The sequence below is a fragment of the Stegodyphus dumicola genome, chromosome 8, assembly GCF_044657685.1.
Source record: "Stegodyphus dumicola isolate Sdum_Otavi_A_Nest chromosome 8, ASM4465768v1".
Taxonomy (NCBI): domain Eukaryota; kingdom Metazoa; phylum Arthropoda; class Arachnida; order Araneae; family Eresidae; genus Stegodyphus; species Stegodyphus dumicola.
The window spans coordinates 12,952,491-12,977,656 of record NC_140775.1 but is presented as its reverse complement, the minus strand read 5'-3'; the positions used below and the strand labels follow the sequence as shown (position 1 = coordinate 12,977,656).

At 32.6% G+C, this 25,166-nt stretch overlaps 1 protein-coding gene across 1 annotated transcript in view; it reads right to left on the bottom strand.

Annotated features, from left to right (window-relative positions):
- LOC118184979 (neprilysin-2-like) overlaps positions 1-24,635 on the bottom strand; it is a 225,052-nt gene extending 200,417 nt beyond the window's left edge. The window contains exon 1 of the mRNA XM_085821590.1: positions 24,349-24,635. Within this exon, the coding sequence (XP_085677716.1) occupies positions 24,349-24,407 (59 nt within the window). The 5' untranslated portion in view covers positions 24,408-24,635. The remainder of the gene's footprint in view (positions 1-24,348) is intronic.
- Positions 24,636-25,166: the final 531 nt, after the last annotated feature.

The window sequence follows — 25,166 nt, the reverse complement described above, 5'->3', positions numbered from 1 at the left end:
TCTTGTTGTTTGACCTTCTCCAATGACCATTATTGTGCGTGTTATTTTAACATAATTATTTTATGTCCAGAATCTATTCTATCATTTCTTCCTTTCCGTCTTTCTGCCATAATGCTAATTTTAGATCGCGCGCATTCAGATGAGGTAGAAAGAGATAGTATTTAAAGAGAGGTTTCAGATTGCTTAGTTAGAGTATGTTCCACCTGCCAGGTTATAGTCGAATTTCTAAAATAGCATTCTGTCTCGGAGTTTTTTTTATGCTTGAAAATAGTGCCGGTCACGCCGGTTAAGGCTTGATCCAACTTGCGCATTAATTATTTCTGTGTAGCCTTTGGGCTAGCCTAAGCTTTAAACTTACCTTTGAGTTACACCCTAAATGCTGCCTGTTTCTGTAAACACATAAAGTACCTTCTGTTCAGTTATTGGAATTCTTAATAAAAGAGCCTTTAACATCCTTCTTAGGTTTCCTATTCTTGCAGGACGTAGAGTAAGTTGCTTAGTTCCTTTCAGAGTCTCGGCTTAGTGTATGATTCCCAAAAGAGTGAAACTCTATGCATTTGCATCCAAAAGAGTCAGACTCTATACATTTATTTGTACTTCAGATTCAAGTTTCAGGAGCTAAAGTGTTTAACAGAAATTTAACATTCGCTTTTCACAGACACCAATACTTAAACAGCAGCTAGGCCAGTACCTAGACCTCTGTAATATCCCATAGAGGACTGAAGAATTACTGTACCTAGTTTCCACCCCAATTCTAAATTATGAATGAATTACCAGGAAGCGGTTCAAAGATCTCCCACCGCTATTTCTTTACCACCAACGTCTCGAGAGGGAAGAAGATGCTGCCTTAGCGCATAGATTGTATATGCTTACAAAAATCTATGTCTTCTCCGCAATTCCTACCCGGGGCCTGCGGTATGGCAGTGAGCGTCACTAACTACTATCCTGTCTTGGCGGCAGGTCAATACGACAAAAGTCTTGAAGATAACAGTAGCTAAATTCTTTACAACGCATATATTAACATTTGAAACTAAGAAGTCGTCTCCTGTGATGAATCGTCTTTTAAGTCAATTATCAGTGCAAGATTGTTTGCAACACTAATCAACTCATCATTCCGGCCTAGATACAGCAACCAGAAATGCAACCCTCCTATCAAAGTTGTCAAGACTCTCTCACTTCACTTAGCTTCATAGTCATTACATAATCTTACTTAAATTGTACTATTTCTGATGGAGTACATGGAAAGTAGAAGTGCAGGAAAGGTTCAAAAAAAAAAAAAAAGACAATAACGCGTGAAGTAAGTAAACATTATACAGTATGAAAAAAATTAATATGAAAACTATATTACTTCTGTGATAAGCTTCTGTGATATAAAGTTCTTTATTTGTATAATTTTACTAAGAAAGTTTTATTGGTTTGGTTTATTTGATTATTACAAAGCACTCGAAGGCTATCTGCATAAGGGCAGGAATGCCTTCGTGGTGGAATTTCTGAGAAAAACTGGCTCGTATGCACGTTACGCATGGGGAAACCGCGAACTTAACCATGCAATCAGCCCTTTCGCTGGATTCGGCTCTCGGAACGAACTACCAGTGTTCAGCAATTTCACCGCTCGGCCGCTGGTGGGCCAACAAAGTTGAATACCGAATTTCTAAATTCGAATATTTTTAAAAGTTCACAAAATCCCTTTGCTTCTTTACTTTGGGCTGTTACATGAGAGCTAATATCGTATCATCAAATGAAATATTTAATATTAAGAAATATGAAATTATTATTATTATTATTATATAGAATATTTTTTCTCACAATGCTTGACAGACATCGAATAATTATATCTACGGCATTCAATGTGTCGATTCGAATTTTCCATCTTATAACACATTTTGGTCTGAGTGAGTGAGTGAGTGAGTGCACCGCTATGATGGCTTCCGACCACGGGCATGAACCAAACGGAATTATATACCATCACGGCGGGGAAGACTCCAGAGTAACAAGGTTGAATATTATAAACTAATAACAGTTTTTACATATTGTTAACTGCAAGGCACTAAGCGTTATTCTGGTTATCTGCTTTAAGTTCTGAACTTTTGAAACATTATAATATTATCCACGGTTGTTTCTGCTTAGGCAGTGTCCTGAGATTTTCTCTATTTTATCAAGGGCTATTCTGTTTTTGAGTGTGTTAGTCGTCCACATTTCCCAGGCACAGTCCGCTGGTTTCTTCAAGTGCCAGGTTCTTGTATGTACACAATGGAAGTAATAATGGTCCGTGTCGCCTTCCTCTCCGCATTCGCAGAAAGGAGTATCCCTAAGTCTGAATCTGTTCAGGTATACTGGGAATGGTCCATGACCTGTCAAAAACTGTGTTAGGCTAGCACAGTGGGTCTTTAGTTCCATGTTAACTTTTGGCAGTAAGCGAAATGTCCTTCGTCCTACCTCTGCCTCTGTCCATCTACTTTGCCAATTTCGTAGCAGACTTGTCAAAGTTGTTCTCTTAATATGAGACCAAGGAAGTTTAGTTGGTCTTTCTAATATATCCGTGCAGTTGGCTGCCTGCTTGGCCAGTAGGTCAGCGGCTTCATTGCCTTGAATCCCTGTGTGAGCGGGAACCCATTTTAAAGTGGGTCTTTGCGAAATAGGCATTGTCAGAAGCTGTTTCTGAATTCTGTATACCAATGGACTCCGGCTGTTTTGACTTGAGATAGCCGCCAGACTTGATGCCGAATCACTGAGTATGAAGAATTTCTCCTGTTGACATGTGTTCGCATATCTAATTGCAGCACTGATAGCTAGAAGCTCTGCTTGGTATACCGAGTTGTTCGAGCCTAATTTCCTTTTCCACTCGACTGTTACAACTCCATTTTCTAGTCTATAAAAGGCGCTGCCCGTGCCGTTCTCAGTTTTGGAGCCATCTGTGAAAAGGTTATTACTGTACCTCTGAATTGGTTGGTCGTTTATACTGATACCGTCAGAGAGATTAAAAGCTGCTGGATGAAAGTTATTGCAGTTGTTTTTCTCCTCGTAGTCCGAGTGGTGATAACTATGACCCCAGAGTGCTGAAGTTTGACCCAGCCTGGTAACCCTTACGATAGCTGCCTCCCTTTCTACTATCAAATCTAGGGGAGGAATTCCTGCTAGTTGTTGTAGGGCTTTGTCTATAATTCTTTTGAGATATTGCAGTTGATGAGCCTAGCCACATAGCAAAGCGTTCACTATAAATTTAATGCATGACAACTGTGGAATATATGTACAGCTCTTAAGCTAAAATTTTGGAATTGCTTGCTGCTTTATAATACTTAATTTTTCATTGATAATAAAAAAATTTCTTTCCACTTGATAAAAACTTTTAGGAAGCAATTTTTATTCCCTTGAAATGCCAAAAATGCTCTTTTTTGTAAGCTGGGCTATTACTTATATATTCAAGAAAGGAAGTGTATTATATTTATTTGCTTAGTACGAGACAAATTTAATGTACAATAAATAATGAAAAAACGAAAAGTTTTCTTTCCTTACTCATTTTTACTATCTCATATAGTATATATATATCTTTTCAAATGTAAAGCACATATGGCGGAAACATTTTGGTATCGCATTTTGGATACCCTTTCCAAGATAATGCGCATATGGAGAGGATCTTTTTTATCTCTTTCTCAATATCATATCTAATAATAGGATATTTTTATTTCACTCTCAACATCATATCGAATAGCATGATAAAGTCCATATGTCGATTGTCATTATGTTACATTCTTCGAAAATTCTCATTATTGAGCCAAATGTTACTAAAAATTTGAAAAGTTTTACAAACTTCTTTTATGATTTAAAAACCAGGTGTCGTTTGCTTCCAGACATAATAAATTTTGAATGGATAGTATTTGAATTGGAGTAAAGACAGCTAGTTTCTAATACAAGAACGTTTTTGAAGCATTTTTTAATCAAGCAGCAGGTTCTTTTCATTAACAATTTTATTTTTTTAATTCAAATTTTAACTGTTATCACTTATGGTAAATTACATCGTATACATTTTGTTTATATATTTATTTAATTAATACGCATGTAAGATTGCACATGCATGTTTATTGAAACTGTCTTTTTAAATCAAATTTATAGCTTTCGTTTGGTTATTCTCTTGTTTATTTCCTTGAAAAATTAAGATTTTCGCCACGAACGTATATATGTATCTCGCATAACTCAAAAACAACTAGCCGCAGAGCCTTGAAATTTTGTACATGGGACTGGTATATAACATCTAACTGTGCTTCTCCCTTTTTCGTTGCAGCCGGTAGCACCAATAATAGTTGCAGTTAAGACAGAAGAGAAACACACCTCAAATAAGTGATGCAACAACCTGTGCTAGGAGTATAGTTTTAGCATAGAAACTACCGATTTCGAGGGCGAAAAATGCTCCTCTTCATCAGAAGCAAAGAAATCTGCAACTGAAAAACCAAGTTTCGAACTCTCTCGCCTCTCTCGACTTCCTTAGAGGATAAATATGTTGGTAACCTGATTTGTCAGTTGCAGATTTCTTTGCTCCTGATGAAGAGGAACTTTGTTCGCCCTCGAAATCGATAGAGTTTCTATCTAGGCCTAGCACAGGTTGTTGCATCACTTTTATGAATAGTTGTAGTATTATGAAAAATTTTTAATTTTAAGTGGCTTTGAGCCTATATAACGAGGCCGCCATTTGTTTACATTTGAAACTCTTAGCAGACTAGTGAATTATGTCAGTTGTTGCACCAACTTCAGTGTCTTTTTACCCAGTGGGACCAAAAGTTAACTTTTAATTTTGTGCACAGAAAAATTTGTGTTCCTGCCCGCTGGCCGAGTTGCTTAATCTTGTGTAGAAATTCTAATAAATTCTAATTTTAATTGCAGAAATTGTTTTTTAAATTATTTTTCTGTGTTTATGTTTTTTATATCTATTGTTTTTTAAACTGTATTTGGTGTTTTAGGTTTTTCTGTATTTGGCAATTTTTAATGAAGGTGTTTTGAATTTTTGTATATTTTTGCCTTGCCGCGAAGCAAGAACTGAATTGATTGAATTAAAAATATATCTCTATTGAAAATTCGAGGAAATAAATTTAATTAAAATGCAACAGAAATTGTGTGGAATTTAATAGACCGTACAGGGAAGTCATATGATGTCCACATCAGATATATTTTTACCTTAGGAACTTTATTCTGAAGACCGATTTATTCACATAAGGTTTCAAGAAACATTTTCCTAATATTCAGAATCAGTATTATCAATATGCGTTATAATTGGAAAGCTATATTTTCAGCTTACGTATTATCCATAAACAGTTGCTTATGTAAATAGAGCTAAATAATTAGACACACACGTGTTTGTAATCATCATTACGTTCCACATTTAATTTCATTTGCTACCGTGCGTAAGAATTTTTGCCTGACGCGGGAGTTCGAAACCTCATCCGGGTTAACTGGGGACGAAAGTTCGAAACCTCCACTTCCTTCCTAAAGGGAAGTCAAAGATCAGAATTAAATAAAGAAGTAAAAGAAAAGAGAAAATCTAGGTGATCGTCTTTTTCCCCTGCCTTTGACACGAATGCATATTTCGGCCTCTGTTTCGAGACCTCGAAGCTTTTTCTTCCCATGTTGTATTACGTAAGATCAGCTTTCTGGTTAACTACCGCAAATAGCAACGCTGGAAGATAAATCGTTTGGGACTTTTCCGATGCATCTGGCAGTAATCATTAACCTAAAAATTAAAACTTCGTTTCGAAATTTGGAAGTAATTTCAATCTTGTAAACGGCACGGAAATGTATACTGCTTGATTTATAGAATAATTGCGAGAAATTTAAAGACATATTACTCTGGAATTAATAAATAATCTCACGCGCAGGTTTTAATACGACCTTATTAAAAATAAAGAATTTTCATAGATCTACAGCAAAAGTCAATTCAGTTATATCCTGGGGCAAAAATCTTTATGCACTGCATTTTGAAGATATTTTCGATTTCTCGTTTTCCCATTTCTGGGGTCTTTTCTATGGTAGCAAGGAAATAATTACAAGAAACAATACCAGGTGAAAATGTAGCCATTTTTTGCAGAGGCAGAAAATGACATCTCTGTGAACTGAAACTGCATGCGGGTCGTATGCATGATCTGAGACCAGCTGGCTCAGAATTCATTTTTTAACAAAATAAAAAATACTTTAAACATATTTTAAATTTCGCTTAATAATTGTTTATCAAATCATATATAAACAATAATAATAACATTACCAAAAAAAACCGAATTCATATTTATTTTCTAACCGAAATCTAAAGTTTGGTATCTGTAATACTTTTTGTTGGTTATACTTCGTACTTCAAATATATTGACAGCTAAATATTAAATTATTACACTAATATTTTTTGGCATTTCTAGACTTCAAAATTATTTCAACAAATTAAAAAGCGCCTAATACCACCGTACTCATGCAAAGTATGAGTTTGATAGCTCACCATAAAATACTTTAAAAGTCAATGACAAATCTTTGACCACAGCGACAAACGCCAAGACTGAGCTACATAAAAGCTTATAAAAATTATATTAATTCCTAATTTACTCTAAAAGATAGAAATTTACATATAAATATGTCTTTTTTTATTGTTTGTTTTATTTGTTTAGCTTTTTGACACAGTGAGAATATTTAATTAATTAAAATTTTCAGTTCAGTCAGTGACCACATAAGGAAAATAAAACTAGATTTTATGTTTTCAAAAACCACCTGCATCCACATTGTTGAAATTGTTTCCATCAATAGCTGCTTCTCATTTTATACAGTTCAGCTTCCTGTTAAAGTGTCTACCTCCCCTTAGGCAGATAGCCCTCGCTAATTTGCCATAATATAAATAGCACAGTCTTGTGAGTGGTTAGTGATTCTGACTACCGAACCGAAGGACAAGGGTTCGAATCCCGAAGAAGGCATGAATGTTTATAAATGTATATTGTCTGTGCAAAATGAGGGCCATTCTAAATATGCGGCGAGACAAAAGGCCTCTCGAGAGGTTACTGGTAGGAGAAGAAGGGGGAGACCCTCGAACACGCCCTCCCCGGAGGCTGTTCTTCAATATTGGGGGCGAAATGATGGACCTTATAAGAAATAGACTAACCCAAACGGGTTTTCTCCCTCGTCTGAGGCGTTGCCGGCTGTCACCTTGATCACATCCTCAGGAGTAGGGACGACTTGCAGAAATTTAACATTGCTTCCCTTGACAATTACACACGCCCTATTGCAGCGTGTGTAATTGTCAAGAAAAAGCTGGTTGTAGCGCCTCATTTCACAAATTAGAATTTCTACATATTTTTATTTTTGAAATTGAGATTTATTTTTAAAAATTTAGCTTATTTTTCAAGAATAATTAACGTTCCAAATAATTATAAAGCTGTTGCATGCTTTCAGGACTGGATACTTTTTTAACTTTTCCTATGCTGTAAGGAAATTTGTAACTACTTCTTTTAGAAAATAATATTTTAAATCTGAACTAATAGAAAATTCCAAACAAGCAATTTTCTCTTGCAATTTTTATGCTTTTTATTGGTGTAAATAAGTAAAAAATACTAAAATATTTAAAAACGAGTTTTTGAAAGTTTTGTTTAAAATTCTAAATTGTGCTATTTTTTTTTAAATTAGAGATGAGTATTATAGCACAATTTCTATGTAGGAATTTTATTTCAATTATATTTCATAATACATCATAGCGATAAACAATTTTGACTCCTTAGAAATTTTTATACATTTAATTCTAATATTAAAACTGTATTTAACCGTAATAATTAATTTTGCTTGTATTTTATAGTGATAATTTTTTAATTTATTTTTAGTTTTGCATAAGATTTTTTTTATTTACTGTTAATTTAATTTATTAGCCCAAAGGGGGCGGTAGCCTAGAAAGGCTGTTAGTTTCGAAGCGGCATTTTGCACTGTTTTACTATAAATGTCCGTGTCTCCTTGCAAATTGTTGTTACCAAATATTATCGCCCTGTATTACATATAAAGAAATTAAATAATGAAGAATCTGCATGAATACATATATGTTTCTCACACTGTGTCTCGCAATTATCTAGAGCCATCAAATTTTGAATAATGTAATCCTCCACCCGAACATGGGCATCTGGACGACCGAATTTCGAATTTGTTTTAATCTATTTCATATTTTGTAAAACTTTAATGAATTTTTGATTAGTAAACTCAACGAGTTCAGCGCGAGCACTGTACGGAAAATAACAGTTTTATCTCCAGTGCGGAAATTCTAAAGATATGCTGTTTTCAAATGTATGTGGTTTACGGGCGAAGAACATGATATTCAATAAATAAAGGTAACACACAAAACTTTAAAAAAGGTTCCTTTTGGGCGTAGTATAAAATGAGAGCTTCTAGATTTTATTTTATCTTTTTTTTCCCTTCATTACGCTCAGAAAATTTTTATGCTACGAATTTTATGAATTATTAAAATAACTAATCCACTTTAATGTTAATAATTTAATGATTATGTAATTAAATAAATATGATCGCTTTGTAATGTTATTATAGTTTGGGAAAATCACTGCCTGAAAATGTTCATTAAATTAAAAACAAAACTATAAGATCTTGTTTAATTTTACCTTATTTATTTCTTCTAAGCATCGCGTACTATCAATCTGATTTAATTTTGCTTTATTTTTACGCAAAATTAAGTTCATGAATTAGGCTTAGAGTTTTTACCGTTTTACCAAAGTTTAGATGTTTGTACAAGAATTACGCGTGAAAAATGCGCGAAATGCAGTAAAAACTGCTTTAATGAGATATATTAAATCCTATTTGGAAAAAACTGTGGCTTTCATAATCTCCTCACTATACAACGTATCACATTTAATAATTAAAAAGAGTTATGTGATACAAACGCCATGGGTTTCAGTGTTAAAGTAAACCAGATCGTCCCTACTCTTTCTTGCCGACATGTCGGTGACGCGCGCCATGCCTACTGGGTTAGTCTATCTCTTATAAGGTCCAAAGGTCCATGGCGAAATGTCGTACTGTCACTTGTGTGCTTTCCAACGAGAGGCGCAATCCTGCCACCTTGCAACGATTAATTTCGTGGGCTTGCTCTGATATCCGACAAGCGAGATTAATTACAATAACAACAATAATCTCACGCTTTCCCTTATGGAGTAAAACATTCCAAACAATTTGCCTCACCAGTAGCCGATTGATTAAGCTCGTTGACTAAAAATTCGATTCAGTTTCGACACCAGGCAAACGCGCTAATTGCACAGTCTAATTTTATCTTTTTCTCCATGTGTACCGTGAATACGAAGTGTCTTTCCTTAAAAAGTCTTACAAGAAGACATCCCTGTCCTTAAGCAGGTAGCACTTGTTTGTTTTGCTTTATTTAATAAAACTTCTTATATTTTCAAAACCTTTTATTGGCAGCACTTATTTTGAAAACAAAAACGCTGTTAAAAATGATAAGAACAATAATTGAATTGTGGCCAATAACAAATATTGACGCCTCTGTCTTTCCGTAGAAATTTTTCCGAGCATATCCTAAAGAAAAAAAGCTCCAAATAAAAAATAAATATAAGAAAAGGACAAATAACATTAATGGATTAATATGTCAAAGTTATAAAAATTATAAAATTCTATCCTTCTTTTCGATACACAGGAGACATTTATCGAAGAATGATTTGAACTAGTAAGGTAACCAACCACATCTGGGCTAAAGGTGATTGAAAATGGTTGTTGATCTATTAGAAGCAAATTAGGAGGTAATACTTCGAATTTTGGTGTTAATGGAAATGTACGTCTTAAATCATCACTGTTTACCCGTGCTACAGACACATGGCCTTGGTTTGCCCATAGTAACCTTGCCCGGAGTATGGCATTACTTTAATTGGCGTCTTTCATTATGAAATAAGGTGCCCTGTTTTCTGTAGGCGGCGATACACGGTTCAGGCGTAATCAATGTTTGGAAGTGCACTTGACACAGCTATGATAACATTTGTAAACAAGGGGAAGAAAACAGTTAAGCGCAGATGTGAAGCATTCAAACTCTCATAAATTATGGATTGGTTTACAACAAACGAGACATCCATAACAATTAGCAACTTTCTAATCTGCGGCATTTGAGGTTTCTTCAAAGATTTGTATCGACATTGTATAGTATGCGAGCGAGAGCGAGAAAAAACATCGTAGAGCTAGATATGGCATTTTTGAGCATATGATATCGTATTAAATTGCTACACGAATCTTTAGAATCCAGTACACAAAGGTATTACAAAAAATATAACATCAACTAAAATAATTATTTATACTCCGACTTGAAGTTACAAAACGAAAATGTTAACAAAAACTTAATATCGACCTTCTTACGATCTAATATTGCAACAGTATTTTAATGATGTATCGAACAAATATAAAATTAGAAATTAACATGGCGGCTTCTAGTTACAAATAAAATCAAAAGCCGAAGTTCGCCAAGAACACAGTATAGGCAGGTGGAATCTCAGGGTAATACAGAGATTCTGATCTAAACTGAAAATACTTTCTCAATTAACTTGGATTTTCACTCGTTATTGAAGCTCATTCAGTTTGCATTTCTGATGAAATTAGCGGAAAGTAGAAGCGCGAGAACGATTTAATATAATAAAGTGTTATTTAAAATAAATCTAATAGTTAAATATTTTATATATAGATATATTTTAGTTTTAAAACTTTTAATTTTCAGAATTAATAGCCAAAATTACTATATTTTTAATACTTAAAGAAGACCGATTTGTGTTAAATTATTTTAATTATTCCGAATTACATATGTATAAGTTAGGTTAATTTTGGCCTTTTCTTTTTTTTCTTTCTTTCTTTTTTTTTTTTTTTTTTTTTTTTTTTTTTTTTTTTTTTCTTTCCCCGACCGATTTTTTTATATTTACTATGCTTCTTCCGTTATTAAAATAATCTGTTGCTGATTTGAAATAATTTTAATGCTGTTAAACTAAATTAATTCATGCCTTATAATATTTGTACAAACAAAAATAACAACAACAAAAAATACTTAACCAGTTCTTTATTTGTTCACTTTTAAATAATTCGTAGACGCATCTAGTGGAAGTTTTTCTTTCATTTGCATTTTTATTCTAAAACTACTTCAGCCGTTAATCGTATTAAAAGCCGGTGAAATGTGATGCGATAACCTTGAATAAGTACAATATATTTAACGCGGTTAAACTCGCTCGTAGAAAGCGAATCGTTGACACTGTTTCCAGAACGTGATCAGAATTGACCACGAGCAGTTGCAGCAGACGACCAAAAAACCCACCGTCGAAAACGAGATAGCATCTTTCGAGTCATTTCCGTGTCAACAACGTTTCCTCGTGCTTGGAAGTTGTCTTATAGAAATTTATTTTTCTTTTTCCCATTCTCTTCTTTTCGACCTGCTGCTAGCTAGTAGGCGGAAATCAATTTAAGTAACATTGTTCATAATTCAGGCTGAACAACAGAAAGGCCTTAGAATTGTTCTTTCTTTAAAAGTAAGACGTCTTCTAGTGTTTTATTTCCATAGCGATACTCTGCTAGCAGCATTTTAAACAGGCAAGAAAACTGAATGAGTCAAATGAAAAATAAAAGGCGTTGTTTATTGTAGTTGAATTATAGGTATATATAAATGCTGTTGGGTTTTTTTTTTTTTTTTTTTTTTTTTTTTTTTTTGGTCCTTTAAGTCGTCTGAATTAACATACGTGTATTGGTATTTCATCTGCATACTAAATACCAAATAGGGAGAAATTTCGCTTAATTCATTTGAGTTTACTTTTTAGTTGCTTCTTTATTAATTTTATTTATTTAATTCTCCTTTGATTTATTTGTTTTCTTTCGGCTATTATTGTTTCTTTCTTCTCCAAATCGTCTCAGAAACAAGTCCGAGGTCAAATTAGAAGTGGTTGCCATTCCCTGAAGCATAAGATAATTCATTTATCCTCCGTGTTTGCCAAAGCATGTTGCTATCAATACGGTAGAAAGTTTATTTGCAAAATTTGTATTTATTATTTTAGAGAATTTTGAAAAGATTTTTCTGAGATTTTGGGATTATTAAATTTCTTTTGCCGAAGTTCCTAATAAATCCTCGAATTTCAAATTTTTGAAAAATTAGTTTCTAATTTTTATTATACTTGTTAGGGTAGTTTTCCATAATTACATTATCTTAATTTTATTTTCTATAGATCTTAAACCAAAACGTACTTCAAATTAATCCCGAACCAAAATTCCAAATTATACCCTAACACATTATGGCATATCAAAAGGCGTTGAGATTTTAAGGTGTGTTTCTTTTCATGTTTATTTAATTTTTAGAAATTTTTATTATTATAGAAAAGCACCTCCTTAAGCATGTTTTATTAGTCTAAAGGAGCCTTAGCTCCGAAGGACTAATAATTTCGTTCTGGCATCTTGCGTCGATTCACTTTTCAAACTGTTGCCACCAAATATTATCGCCCTGTGTTATATTTAAAGAAATTAAATAATGAAGAATCTGCAAAAAATGTATGTATGTTTCTCGCATTCTGATAAAACAACGGTATCTATAGCCATCAAATTTTAAATAACATAATCGTCGACCATCTGGAAGTCCTAATTTGGAATTTGTTTTATTACCGATTTCGTAGTTTGTAACACTTTAACGAATTTTGGATTAACAAACTCAACGATTTCAAAGCGAGCAATGGCAACACTGTACAGAAAAAACATTTTTATCTCCAGCCCGCCGAGACTGTATATCGGAAATTCTAAAGATACGCTCATTTAAAAAATTATTTTGCGATATTGCTGTTGAATTGAATTTTATGGTTTAAGTGAGAAGAACATGATATGTAATAAATAAAAGTAACATAGAAAATGTTAAAAAACGCCCCTTTGGGCGTAATGTAAAATCCGAAAGCTTTCAGATTTTTTTTCTTTTCTCTTCCCCCCCCCATTCCTCTTTCTTCTTTTTTTTAGCCCAAAAGGGCGTTAATCCGAATAGGCTATTCGTCTTGAAACAGGATTTTGCGTCCTCCACTATAAACGGCGAATCACTTTTCACATTGTTGGCACTAAGTATTATCGCCCTATATTACTTTTAAAGAAATTAATTAATGATGAATCTGCATGTATGTATGTATGTTTCTTGCATTGTGAAAACATGACGGTACCTAGGGCCATTACATTTTGAATATCATAGTCTTCCACCCAAGCATGTGCGCTTGGAAGGCCGAATTTTATATTTCATATCTAGTAAAACTTTCAAGAATTTTTAACAAACGCAAGATTTGAAAGCGAGCAGTGGCAACACTGTACGGATTATAACACTATTATCTCCAGGGCACGAGACTGTATATCGGAAATTCTTAAGATATGTTATTTTTAAATATTTTGTGATTTTGGTAATTAACTGAATTTTATGTGGCGTAAATATGAATAACATGATATTTAATTAATAAATTTAACATGCAAAACGTTAATAATAAAAAGACAAGAAAAAGGTTTTGCAAACCATCTTTCTACATTGATATGATAAACTGAGAAAAGACTGTAAAAAAAAATAGAAAAATATATGCAGCACTTAACGCTGCATCGGGAATTCTAAACACATGCTGCTTTTTAAAATTTTTGTAATTTTGCTTTTAAATTGTATATGGCGTTAGTGCGAAGAAAATGATGCTTAATAATAAAGCTAAAAAGACAAAAAGAAGTGGGTTAGCAGGAGTGAGTGCAAACAGCAGACCGGTGGACTGTGAGCTCAGCGTTCCCATTAAGAAAAACGTCGGTAAACTACGAGCCCATTAAAAGAAACGTTCAAATGAAAGACACAGATAAGATAAAATGTGCCCTTAAAGTGTACAAATGAAGAAAATTCATCTGAAAAAATATATCAGAGTAGAAAACAAGAGTAGATTAAAGTAAATCAGAAATAATGTATCAGCACAATGCACCAAACGAGAAAAATGTGAATTCAAAAAGCGAGAAAATAATTGACAAAAAAAATTTTACAAAGCGAGAAAATAATTGACAAAAAATATTTCACAGAAGTGGAGAACTAACTAAAAAAATATTTTTGAATAACATGCACAATTAGAGAAAATAACTAAAAACAATATGTTTGTAGAATGGCAAAATAAAGAAGTAAGAAAGAAAATTATGAGTGCACATAAAGTAATGCCGCGCATGTTGACTAAGACAGAAGTGATTAAATGTTCTTCGAGTGCTTTTTAACGTATTCTAACGCCATTTATCAAGGTTTAGTTTTAACTTCTATAGTGGGATGTGGAAGTATTTTTCTCTCCTCACTTATGTTTGTTATTCTTAACATCCCAAAGTTATTGTATTTGAGAGATAATTACTTGAATCACTTGTCTTTTATGTAGCATTTTATAAAAAGTCATTACTTTATTTTGCTACTATTACCAAAATAAAATTACATTAAATGCAGTAAAATTATATATATTTGTTAAAAAAATAATTGAAAAAAATCTGAAAGATTTCAGATTTTAAATTACGTCCCAATGGGCGTTTTTTTAACGTTTTGTGTGTTACTTTTATTTATTAAATATCATGTTCTAGGTACTCAAATCATAAAATTGACTTTAACAGCAATATCGTAATATAATTTTAAAATGAGCATATATTTAGAATTTCCGATACAGAGTCCCCCCACGCTGGAGCTAAATTATTTCCCCCGTACAGTGTTGCCATTGCTTGCTTTGAAAACGTTCAGTTTTTAATAAAAAATTCGTTGAAGTAATACAAAATATGAAATCGATAATAAAACAAATTTCAAAATCAAATTAGGGCTTCCACATGCCCATATTCTGTGGAAGACTACGTTATTCAAATTTTCATGGCTCTAAGTACCGTTGTTTTATCACAATGCGAGAAACATACATACATTTATGTAGCTTATTCATTATTTGATTTTTTTAAATATAATACAGGGCGATAATATTTGGTGGCAATAATTTGAAAAGTGATTAGCCGTTTATAGTTTTCAACGCAAAATGCCAAAACGAAATTAATAGTCATTCAGAGCAAATTGCCTCTTTGGACTAATAATAATGATTATTATTAGCAAATTAAGCAATAATTATTTTATTGGTGATTATTGTTATAATGAGATACAATAAATTTTTAATGATTAATATTAGTATACTATGAAATAAAAATTAAATTTTGATTATTATTAAAATAAAATAATCGACATATTTAATAATTAATAAAACAATTAGTATTGTTATTTATTAAATTAATTATTAATATATAACTTTATTTCATAATTTAATTAATTATTAATATATAACTTTATTTCATAATTTAATTAATAATAAAATAAAATTACATTTTGGTATTAGCAAAATAAAATAATTAGTTTTATTATATTTTGCTACTACTATTCGCATGTAGTATTTTAGAAAGTAAATTTTTGTAATTTTGTTATATTACTTCGAGGAAAACTAACAATAAAACTGATCTTTGCTTTAAACTTATATCGAAATAGAACAACTAAATATCTAACTGTAAAATTATTTTCTGCAGGAAAAAAGGGAATTAGAAGATGCATAAGAATAGTGATAGAAAATGAAAGTTTTTTCCCCCTGTGCATTTAATTTTGATAGATATGTCTTATAATAAGATGCTTTCTCCTTTCCTAATAATAACTTTTAAAAAATACCCATCTTGAATTCTAAACTGTAGAAATAATTGAAGAATTAATTTTTCATCCTTATTTATATATATGGGCTAGAATCATCTTTCTTTTGTAAAGATTTGTATTTGTAAATAAGTATGTACTGATATAACTAATATTATACAATCGTAATTTAATTGACATTCTAAGGCATAACGAAAATAAGAAACAACATTATTTTAAAACAGGTAATATAAAAAAAGAATTTTAAAGTCAATTCCTATTTAGGTGAACAAAGTAAAATTTTAAAAATACAAAAAAAAAAAAATAATAATAATAATAATATGTGAAAAAATTGTATTAACATCAAGTGTTATCCACTACAAGTTTAAAAAATGTATTTGAACTTGAGTGGATGAATAAAAAGTATTTTATTAACGATTGAAAATTTGAACAAGATATAGGGAGAGTGTGAGCTGATGGTAGGAATTTAATAACAATAAAAAGCCTCTACTAAAACGTCAACCGTGACACGTGAAGCAATGTCAAAAATTAATTTACATTTTGCTCTTTAAAATCCAAATTACGTAATACATAACACTCTAAAAATTCTACGGCTTTCAGCCTTAGGTAGAAAATGACAAAGCTAATACGTCAACTATGACGTTATGACGTCAACTAATAACCGCCATCTGACGGCTTATCTGGAAGCATGCATCAACAGAAGCGAGGCGCGCTCTTTCAGTTTTTGCGATGTGAAAACCAGAAATCAACGGATATCTGTCGAAAGATAAAGGAAGCAGTTGGAATTGGTATGTGCAGAAATGATATATGAAATATGCAACTACCAGTACTCTTCCAAAAGCTAACATAGATGTTTATTTTTATATAATTAATGATCAGTTTAATTTATTCAAACAAGAACTGACTGACGACGGTTACGATCTTAAGCGTTACTGTACACACTGCTCTATATGTGTCTATAACGGCTAGTGCCTGCCATTGGAAAGACCGCCCAGACAGGAAAGTGGCTAGTGACTCTGACTGTCGCCCCGAAGGGCCCGGGTTCGAATCCCAAAGAACGCATGGATGTAAACTGTCTGTCCCTTCGTAGGAAGAAACGGTAGAACCTATTAGGAGCCTCCAAAATAAAGTGACCACCGCCCTTAGTAGTGGCCAGCGCCTACAACAGCTAGCGCCCACCATTGGAAAAACCGTCCAGACGGAAAAGTGGTTAATGACTCTGACTGTCATCCCGGAGATCCTGCATTCGAACACAGAGAACGCATGGATGTAAATTGTCTGTCTCTTCATAAGTCCCCTTCATTCTTTCTTACTACATTTCCTTTATTTAAAGCCAAAGATTAAATTATTTTTTGCTTCATTTGCATATTTTTTATGTTCGTTTTGAAGTGTTCATTCGTAGTTAATCGTATGTAATTATTTTCAATGTTTTTGCATTCTTATTAGAATAACTAAAAAATATTCTATGCACAAACCAAATTTGTTTCCAGATATGGCACATCCCTTTAATTTTTACTACTTAATAATAGAGAAATGCCTTCATTCTATGACAGTTTAGCAATAATTAGTTAAAGTGTGTTTGCTAAATAATATTCATTGAAATTTAATTTTTTTTTTTTTTTTTTTTAATTTCATGTTAGACCTGTCCCTTCATAATATGCAGCGGTGGAACACTTATTAGGTACCTTCAGAATAAAGTGACCACCGCTTCCGGCCTTAGTATTGGTAAACGTCTATAATGGTTAGTGCCAGTCATTAGGAAAAAAAGTGCAATACATCAGGAATTTTATAAGCTTTAAGGAATTTACAAAAAATATTGAGTTTTTAGTTTTTCCACTTTATGTAAACATGCCAACTAGAATTTTTATATTTTAAAATTTTATTCCTTTCAAAGATTTTGAGAATCCATTACAGTTACTTCATTATTAGAAAGCGAAAATTTGATTCGTTCTGGATCTGTTTATTTTGTTTAGGTGTTACTTACTTGATCGCAGTAGGCAAAGCTAATACTGAAACTGTCACCGCATTGTTTTTAAACTTAGCATTTATTTTAGTCTGGAAAGTCGCCAGATTTGCTTTCAGTATTACCTAATATTCATCACTAGTTACGCTTCTAGGAAGCATTTTAAATGGTGGCACAGACAGTTTGTTAAGGAAATAGGGTTATCGAGTAGTTTTGAATAACTTATACTAGTCTACAGAATTAAAAGAATTACACTCACGGTGAGTAACAAACCTGTTTTCTGCAGCTGAAGTGAGACGATAATAAGTTTTTTAAAGCAATCTGTCTTTATAAATGTTTTTAATTAAAATATTTATTTTCATGTGCATATAAAATACATTTTCTTTATTTCTGAATCATTTCATTTCATACAGTGTATTTGAAAAGAAGCGAGACAGTTTCGTTATTTGATAGAAAATAAATTATTTTTGATATAATTTATTTAACAGATATTAATATTTCATATATTCAGTATAATATTTCAGCATTAATATTTCAGTAGAAAATGTCTAGCGTCTTCTGCCTTCAAAACATGTTCGCTTAACATTTTGAAAATTTTTGCGTAATTTTCATTCGGAATAAAAATGAAGATGAAACAATTTCACGACTACTTTATCTTGATTAGTTTTGCAATCGCTAAGAATGATTAAATATGCGAATACAGGAAATTAATTTTGCGGTTATGAAAAAACGCAAGGATAAAAAATACACGCACACTTTTAGCGACATCATACCAAAAGCGTAAATATTTTTTTTTATAATATGCATAGTTTTTTGTTAATTTTTCTATTTTTTATCTTATTATAAAAGAGAAACATACACTCAAGAAACCTGTTAAGTAAAAAACCATTATTTCATTTTTATTAAGAAAGTTTCCTAAATTTCCTTTTTAAATTTTTCTTAGATTTTTCTTTAAATGACAATTTTGCAGCTTCTTGCGCTTTAATGTGCTAAAGGCGATATTGCAGAAATTCGTATGTTGTAATGACACATGGTCCGTAATTTCGGTTACCGGTAAAATATCGTGGAAGAAAACGTGGCGGAGGAAACAATAGGAGGAGAGAACATCGCCGTGCAAAACATCGTAGAAAAAGGAAAAATATCGCGGTAAGAAATATCATCGTGTAAAATAAAATGGCGACATAAATTTCCAGAGTTAAAAAATTGTCATGCAAAACACCGTGGTAAAAAATTAGATATCTATTAAATGTAGCACGACGATGACATAGCAGACATGTATATCTTCAAAGGTATTGATGAATATTAATAGCTTTACAAAAATAATTTAATGAATAATAATTTTTTAAAATATAAGTTTAAAATTATAGCTGCTATATGCAACTGTAATTTCTGTTCACTTTCCGACTTCGAACTCTTATTATTAACCCTTCTAAGAATAATTTATTATTTTTTTGTTTGTTTTTTACAATGATGTTTGACGATTTTAACACTATGATATTTTGCAATTATTTCCTTTTCTTCAACGGTGTCTTGTACCGCGATCTTGTCTCCTCGTTATGATGATACTTTGTGCAACGATGTTTTCCACTTATGTTGTTTTCTCCGCGATGTTTCATCACGATGTTTTCAGCGAATACCAAACTTCTGATTATCTGTGTAAAGATTATATGTACCCTGTTTCTTAAATTGGTTCTACGACCAATGCTCGAGGGAAATACTGAAACTTGTTTAAAAATACTGAAGATTTTTGACGCCTTTAAACTCATTGCTAAAATTATGCCCGTTATCATGAAATAGGAAAGTCCTGCTGATGCAGAACTAATAGAATCGACCTTGCTGAAATTAAATTTTTCGCCAAAGTATTTGAAAATATAAATGAAAACACAAAAATTTAAAAACAGACGATGCCGTCATATTTCACTAAAAAAAGGCAGTTTGCACTTCATATGTTGATTGCCAAGTTGATTATTAAAGAAATGTGGTCCGGATTTCACTATGATACCTTAAGTTTATTGTTTAGAATTAAGCAAAAAGTGTTAAAAATACCATTGCACGAAAAGTATTACATATTCCATTTTACCCAAAAGGTAAGAACCAAACCAAATTAAATTCCATTATACAAAAAGTGCACTTCCCGCAGAAAAAAGAGGGGGGGGCGACAAAAGCCTGCCATGTTTGCACCACCCAAAACAGGCGTCAAGAAAAACGATACTTTTGCCCAGTATGTAAAGAGAAGTTTTCGTAATACATAAAACAATAAAACAATGTTTTAAAATATGTCATAATTACAGTTTTCTCCTGAAAGTTGTTTAGTTTAATTATTTTAATGTTTTGAAAATCTGGGAAATTTAAAAAAAAAATAAATCTCTGTTAACCAACATTTAATAGAAGCCCAGCCCAAAAATCTCCATGCATTTACAATGAATTAACTCGTGATAGGTACCGTAGGACTCGTATGCGAAAACGAGATGACTCGTGTTGAGCGTCTACGAGCAGATTGCCAATCACGAATTAGCTCGTGGTCGGCTATGAATGTGTTATTAGATTATTAAATTTTTATAATAATAGAAGTTTGCCTAAGTTTTGTCACATTGTGTGAAAGTCGACGTGGCTTTCAAGAAAGGAATCGGAGACATTTTCTCGAAGAAAAACTGAAAAGTTTGTATAAAATGTGTTATTTTTTTTACACCCTATTTTTTCAATATGCTGTTCATTCTGAAAAAACAATTCATTATTTTATTAAGGCAAATATGCATTAATTTTATAGGGTTCTCTGCGCAAGATCGATTGATTTCTCTTCCGAATGTCCGCCGAAAGCAACACGGACGGAAACATGGCGGAGAAAACAATACAAGGAAAAAGTGCAATACAAGGAGGCGTGCAAAACATCGTGAGAGAAAAGAAAGCAAGAAAAAACATCGCAGTTCTAAAACATCGTTATGCATAAAAAAAGCGCTGCAAATACTTCGAAGTCTTAAAACATCGTCGTACAAAATATCGAGGTAAAAAATAAAGCACCTACAAATCATTGCAGGAAGATTATATGCACTGTCGATTCTATGCAAGCCATTTTTTCATGTATATCGTGCATTAATTAGCAGGGATAAAACAGTTTGTTGCATAAAGCAATGTTTTCTGAATAATGTGACACGAAATTCAAAACATTTTTCATGAAAGTTTTAAATAAAAGCACAAGTATTAAAATTTTGCTTCAGTTCTTCTCAACTTCGTGTTTGTAGGAATCGACATTTTCGATAGTGAAATGTTAGTTCTAAATAAACAAGCAAATTAATGCGTTTTAAGGCGATTTTCATATTGATCTCTCAATTCTGTCAATCATACCACAAACTTTGTGGAATACACTAAACGCAGACTTAATAAATAAGCTCTATTAAAATATTCATACTGCTCTAGTCAACAGTACGCAAATGACAGACAAACCACTGACCAGATGACAACAAAGGCAACGCGTAGAAAATTTGGATGTCTGAACATCTGAAGAAAGTAAAAGGTAAGTAACTGTATACATAAACATGGACACAGTACGGTAGGGACCGTAGTGGACTTAACAGCATTAGTACGGTCCTGCCGTGCCTGAACCGACTAACATACAAATGATGGTTCTGGTCCTGTGAAGACAGCTAATTTCCTCCTTTGCCAACTACTACCAACGTACAAACACAGTGGGTGATCAGCGCGGGGAGCACACTTGCCAACAGCAATAATGTTTCGAAATTGAAGATATCGGCCTTTAATTAATTTTGGGATAACAAATTAATCATTAGAAATTCTTTATTGACTCTAGTTTTTGTGACAGAGAGCTGTCATTTGTGCGATTAGTGTTTCATGCAAATAAATAATTTATTGCCATTAGCAATGCTTAATTTCAGAAATCCCTTAAACTTCACATCTTGCAGAATTTCTCTTTGATTTCTTTCTGGAAGCCTGAAGTTATATTAGCGATGAGAGTGAAGAAAAGGTACACGAGGGAATATCTTTCAAGCGGTACCCAAATAAATGGTGATCTTATTTCAAGCGGTAGGTTCGAAGAGGCTTTCAAAGCTAAGCGGTACAGTTACATTTCAAGGTTTTCCAAACTAAATGGTGGTTTTATTTCAAGCAGTACCAAGCTAAATGATGTGAAGCTATACTTGCCGACTACTACTAGAGTAAGCATAGACATCAAGCGTTGTCTCTAATTAGGAACTATAGAATCTATAAAGCATTTCAACATTTATCTCGGAAACGTTAGCCAGTCTTTCAAAACAGATATTTTTTCGTTTTCAGCACCTCAAAATACACAGTGTATCTACAAGTTCTAGGATATACATTTTTTTTTATTTTCGCAAAGCTGCTAAACATAACTGTCAGAGTTTATTACTATGGCATTGCAACTTGAATATCCTAAACTATCGTCTACTTACTGGCAGAATTCTATGCCGTCGATCTTCGCATTGATCAAGTGAATATCTGCTGCCATGGATTCGAACTTATCAAAGGATAGTAACAAAGATTTTCTGTAAAGCGAAAATATTCTGAATTAAGACATCTAAATGCTGTATAAAGCCCAAGAGGATCAAGTATTGACACGCTTCAATATTTTTCTTTGGTACGGCAATTCCATGATGGACGCGAAGATGTTGATGATGAACCTAAGAGTGGTCGATCATTTGCAGCCTCATATGAATGAGAATGTAGAAAGTGTTCGACAAATTGTTGCTGAAAAATCGTCATTAGTATATCTGTATCTTCGAATAATAGTAGTTGATGAACACCAGTACAGACAGTGCTCACAAAACTGTCATGAAAGATCTTGAAAAAAGAAACAATTGTGCTCGATTTGTGCCTCACATACTGATTGTCACATTGCAAGGTTTACGTAACATGTTTATACTTTTGTTTAACCAGTTATTTTATTTGTTCAGAATCCTTACTGTCACTTCTTTCTTTTCTTTTCTTTTTTTTTTTTTTTTTTTTTATTATTATTATTTTTTTTTTAAATTTTTTTTCCCATACTGTAAATGAGCTCGCTTGTGTTTAAGTGGAAGTTTGAGATGGTTTAGACAGAGCGTGTTCTGCCTGTTGAAAGCCACGTTGCTACGGTTACTATTCTAAGATAAGAGCTCCTGTCTTCGGCTGTATATTATACTTGACGATAGTAATTTCACGCCGGTGAAAATATTAAACTTCGCGATTAATTTACTGTGCGTAGTCTTTGTCTGTTAGAAATCTACGTTTAGTTTCATATTTGAATTTTTATTTTGAGTTTTCGCCGTAAATGTTGGCTGATTTGTGAGCACCAGGTGGTCCTTATGTTCGTCTATTTCAGTTTAAAATAAACGATAACTTAACACCCTTCTTAAATCTCTGTAGTACTTTTAAGACTTACGGTAATCCCTTAAAGTCTTATTGAGAATTAGTTACAAGGTACATTTAGTAAAAGGAGAAGTACAGCAGTTTGTAACAAGTATCGCAATTCTCAGTTGCCTTTATTCAGTAGAGCCGGCACTTCAAGACAACTTTATATTCCCCAAAGGAAAGTCTCAGACTCAGAGATCATCACTTTAATTGCATTCCAGAGATTTAGAAAACCTTAACCACGGACTTAAACAATATTCTACAGGGTAAATTTTACCCAGGAATAAAGAAGTTTTATAAATGTGCCAAGTGTCGTATAGATTGATTAAAATTGTATATTGAAAGATAAGATGCAAAAATTCTGCTTCTTTCAATTTTGTCCAAACTTCACCCAAAACCTTTGCAAACGCATATCATATATAAAGAAAGGTAACGTTCAGTATTCATCATGTAAGCATCCGACAAATTAAAATTTTTTACTCAATATTTTTAATAATCCAACAAAATTTAAGAACTTAATTTTATTTTTAAGAATTCAATAATCTAAATTTAATAATTTTAATTTTATTGTCAATAGTTCACTTATATAATTTCAATTTTAATAATTTAATAATCTAACATTAATTGCAATAATCCAATAATAGTATTTTTATATTCTAATAAATCTAATTTCAAAACTCAAATCGCTGTGACGCAAGGTCATGTGTATTCAGCGTAGAATATCATCTACAGGGAAAGACTAGAAACTGCTGGTATAAAGCAAAGTAATTCTGCAAGGGTTCTGAGGCACACCAAGGTTACATTAGGAGTAGTGCCCCACATTTAAGAACTGTACAGCTGGGAATGAGACAGAACGTAGTCATTGATGGGGGACTGAGGAATGGCCTACTTTAATCTCATGAAATTCGAAATTCTTTTTATAGAGTCCGAAATAGTAATTAGCTCTTCCGGAAATATGAGACAACGTTTTCTTTATAGTGAGTAATTACTCTTAATTCTAAAATAATTACTTTTACGCTAAATTTTAAGCAGCTCTAATTAGTTCTCTACCTTTAATCTAGGTCTTAGTTTGACCACTTTTATTGAGAATTACAAATTCAGTTTAATACATGTATCTGCTTTTTAACGAAAGATTAACAGCATTAAGAATGAAACAAATAAAACATAATTTTGCAGGAAACAGAATTACGTAGAGAGAGAGATACATTGAATTGTTTTGCATATTTTAAAACGCTTCGATAGTTATGTAAGTTACAAAATGACGAGAACGCTATAACAAGCGCTGCTGCTGTGCCAGGCTGCTCTAAATATCAAAAACATAAATCAGCGTGCGCGAAAACCTGCAATTAAACAAATCACAAAAAAGACTTACCTGAATCTGTCTCTTCCACTCGTTAGAGTGAGTTGACTCTGGGTTACGGTTACGGCCATCGACCTTTGATTTCGAGAAAATGAAACTGAAATTTGAAATACAACTTTCACACCATCGATCGCGCCATGAAGTCTTTTAGTAAAAGCTTTATGGAAACAGAAATTTTATTATTTTCTGCGTAGAAAACTTTTGTCCATTTGTTCTTGTCCGGATGTTTTAGCACACTTTCCCTTTTTCCTGTTCGAAGATGCTTGAAGATACTGAATGCCGGCGAAAGTGATCGTTTGTGTTTATCCTCATTTTGCGCTTCGTTTCGCTCCGCCTCCGGGCATGTGCGATTGGACGAGGAATTTTTCTCTGAGTGGGGCATGCGCGCTAATTTCAGAAATGGTGAAAGTTTTTCGCAGTTTTCTCTCGCTCTCTTCTTCTTCCTTGAACTCAATTTTTTTTTCTCTCTGATGTGAAAAAGTGACAGTAAACGAGAACGAATTTATGAAGCTTAATTTTAAAATTTATTTCCAGGGATGTGTTTACAAAGATATCGTAACAAAGTTCTCAAGCCAAATGTTAAATGTATTTTGTAGTAATAATAAAAGTGTTTAGTGTAATGCAAATTTAAGATATTTTCAAATTTTCATGCTTTAAATTTAATTTATTGTTTTCAGGCTAAGAATGTTGCACTTGCAATGCGAATAGGCTGCCCATATGGGGGCTGTTTTAAAGATTAATATGGGTTCATCAGTAGAGATTACCAATAGAGTTGGCTGAGGTGAAAAACTTTATAGAATGCTAGATGGATATATGTTAAGACGCCATTT